Raw genomic sequence first — 2,730 nt, 5'->3', positions numbered from 1 at the left:
TACATGTGGGTGGTTGAAGTGTGTTGTGAGTGTGTGGGTGGGTGTTTTGTGTTGTGAGTTGTGTGGGTGGGTGTTTTGTGTGTTTGTGTGTGTGTGTGTGTGTATTCTTATATATGTATGTATATTCTCAATACTTTCTTCAATATACGCTGGCAGTTGCTTGCCAAACTAGGGTACGCAGTGCTTATAGTTGATGGTAGGGGCAGTATTCGTAGAGGCACGGCGTTTGAAAATCACATTAAAGGGAGAGTGGGCCAGGTGGAGATCGATGATCAGGTATGAAAAGTTGGTGTGCATTTAAATACGCTGTAAGTATGTGAGTTCATACGTATGTTGCTTGTATTTGTATGTATGCACCCCATTTATATATATATATATATATATAATATTTGACTAGACGCATTTGCTCTAACGTCGGCATGATTAGCCTATTATTTTGATCGTACGGCATCTTTCTACGCTCTCACTCGTTTGATACATACTCAGCAACGCACTAAATGCACTCTTGTTGTAATATCACCTCACTCCCATACATCCCCTCACTACACAACATACATGTACACCATTCAGACGCATACATACTCTGACTGCACAACTGTGTCTCACGCTCTCCAACACCCCTTCGCACACACCAGGTGGAGGCGCTCGAGTACTTCAGCGCTACCTTTGGGTGCATAGACATGTCACGTATAGCCATCCACGGGTGGTCGTACGGTGGTTACCTGGCCCTTATGGGTCTCGCAACAAGGCCCGATATATTTAAACTGGCTATCTCTGGCGCCCCGGTAACCGACTGGGAGTTCTACGATTCCGCGTAAGTCGCGTGTACTTACTTGTAAGCTTCTTGTGCTGTGCATGCAGGTGTGTTGGGGTTGGTTTGCACGAGAAGTATATCACACACGCTCGTACGCACGCACCCCTGGGACACTGACACACCCGCACACTCTTGGCGTAGTCTCTACTGCGGCAATTGCCTGAGCGAACGTAGTGGTACAGTGTTTGAGGTGATATTACTCGGCGCTTTCTCGTGATGTTTGTTTATGCTTTTGAGGATGTTCTTGTACTGGCTAAACCCCGTACATTGTTTGTACTGAAATTAGTATTACTTCTATGGAGTGTGTATATTGCGGATTTGGTCGTGATTATCCAGGTTTCTTATCGCGTGTACGTCTATAGCAACTAATTGTATCATTAACCTTACAAATTGAATATCCGAAACAGGCGAGTACATTGTTGTGGTCCACTTGTGGTTCTCCTTGTGCGAGTCTAGTGTTTAAAACACACTTGCAACGCTCTCGTTAGCGTTGTTCCGTGTCTGGTTAGTTTAAAAGTACATATTCCATTTAGTACTACTTAAAGTACTGTTTTGTACTCATATGCCTAGTCCATATATTCATGTACTATTTTGTACCCATCTTAGTTCATAAATATATGTACTTTGTACATGACCGTAGATCTATGTACTATTTTGTACCCATATTCCTAGTCCATATATTCATGTACTATTTTGTACCCATCTTAGTCCATGCATCTGTGTACTTTGTATATGACCGTAGATCTATGTACTATTTGTGCCCATATACTTCCATACACATGTGTCCATGTTGTACCCATGTACTTAGTCCTTACATCTATATACTATTTTTGTATCCATATACTAAGTCCACACTCTAATCATGCATTTCCTACAGTGTATTGTCTTGGTCCCTCTTAGGGGCACTCTGCCATGACGAAAACTTTCCTATACGCGTTGACCCGAGTTATAATCTCGATCCTCATAGATCGGCATAGACGTTTATGCTGGCCAGTGAACGCGTTGGTATAATCCAACGGATACGTCCCAGCACACACCTGTGTACCCATGTGCATATTAAACGTTTTTAACCCACATGCGCCGTTTGATTATACCTAGGTTCACGGAACGCTACCTCGGACTGCCGGAGGACAATCCACAGGCATACGAGGCTGCCAATCTGTTGTTACGTGCACATGACTTCCCGGATGAAGAGGACCGGTTGTTTCTTATGCACGGCTTAGAAGACGACAACGTTCATTTCGGACATACCTCCGCACTGGTTGAAACGCTGGTTAAACATTACAAACCGTATAATCTGAAGGTGAGTGTGCTGTACAGGCCATGTACATGTTCACATTCATTTGAATATGTATATTAATATATATATATATATATATATAAATATATATGTATATGTATATGTATATGTATATGTATATGTATGTATATATCTGCGTAGTCTAATGCCAACGCTGGAGTTTGTTTTTATTTGAATACTAGAATTGAACTATAAGGCACAGAAGTCTAGTTACATAAACGTGTTCAATTGACGATTGCCATTTCTGTATTCTTTTACATGGATGATCCATACTTCCTACGCCTGATTCTCGGGAGAATGTTCTTATGTTCACCCACATTGTCGCGTATTGGTATGTAGGGTGTCTGACTAAGTTCTATGTTTTGCGGTCCAAAATCCCAGATATATCCCAGCGAGCGTCACGGCATCGAATCGCAGAAAGCTCTCGAATACTACGAGGCCCAAACTATCCAGATTCTCGGGTCGCATCTTTGATGGTGCATACACCTTGTGTACTTCTGTATTGGACCCTTAAAATTTATTTCAATTTAGAAAATTCTCTCCGGCACATATTGTCTCAAATGCTTGGGGTCAACGCTAAACTCTATCATAACCTCTTTACGGTATGGTAGACCAA

General features: G+C 42.1%; 1 protein-coding gene across 1 annotated transcript; it reads left to right on the top strand.

Moving 5' to 3' along the window:
* Nucleotides 1–117: 117 nt before the first annotated feature.
* SARC_11015 (hypothetical protein) lies at nucleotides 118–2,588 on the top strand (the record flags this gene model as incomplete). Its single annotated transcript, XM_014294917.1, has 4 exons — nucleotides 118–276; nucleotides 636–814; nucleotides 1,913–2,117; nucleotides 2,496–2,588. 4 exons carry the CDS (start codon nucleotides 118–120, stop codon nucleotides 2,586–2,588), a joined length of 636 nt encoding a protein of 211 aa, XP_014150392.1.
* Nucleotides 2,589–2,730: the final 142 nt, after the last annotated feature.

This window comes from Sphaeroforma arctica (genome assembly GCF_001186125.1).
Source record: "Sphaeroforma arctica JP610 unplaced genomic scaffold supercont1.1488, whole genome shotgun sequence".
NCBI lineage: Eukaryota > Ichthyosporea > Ichthyophonida > Sphaeroforma > Sphaeroforma arctica.
The sequence above is the reverse complement of the archived record's forward strand: the minus strand, read 5'-3'. Positions and strand labels throughout refer to the sequence as shown.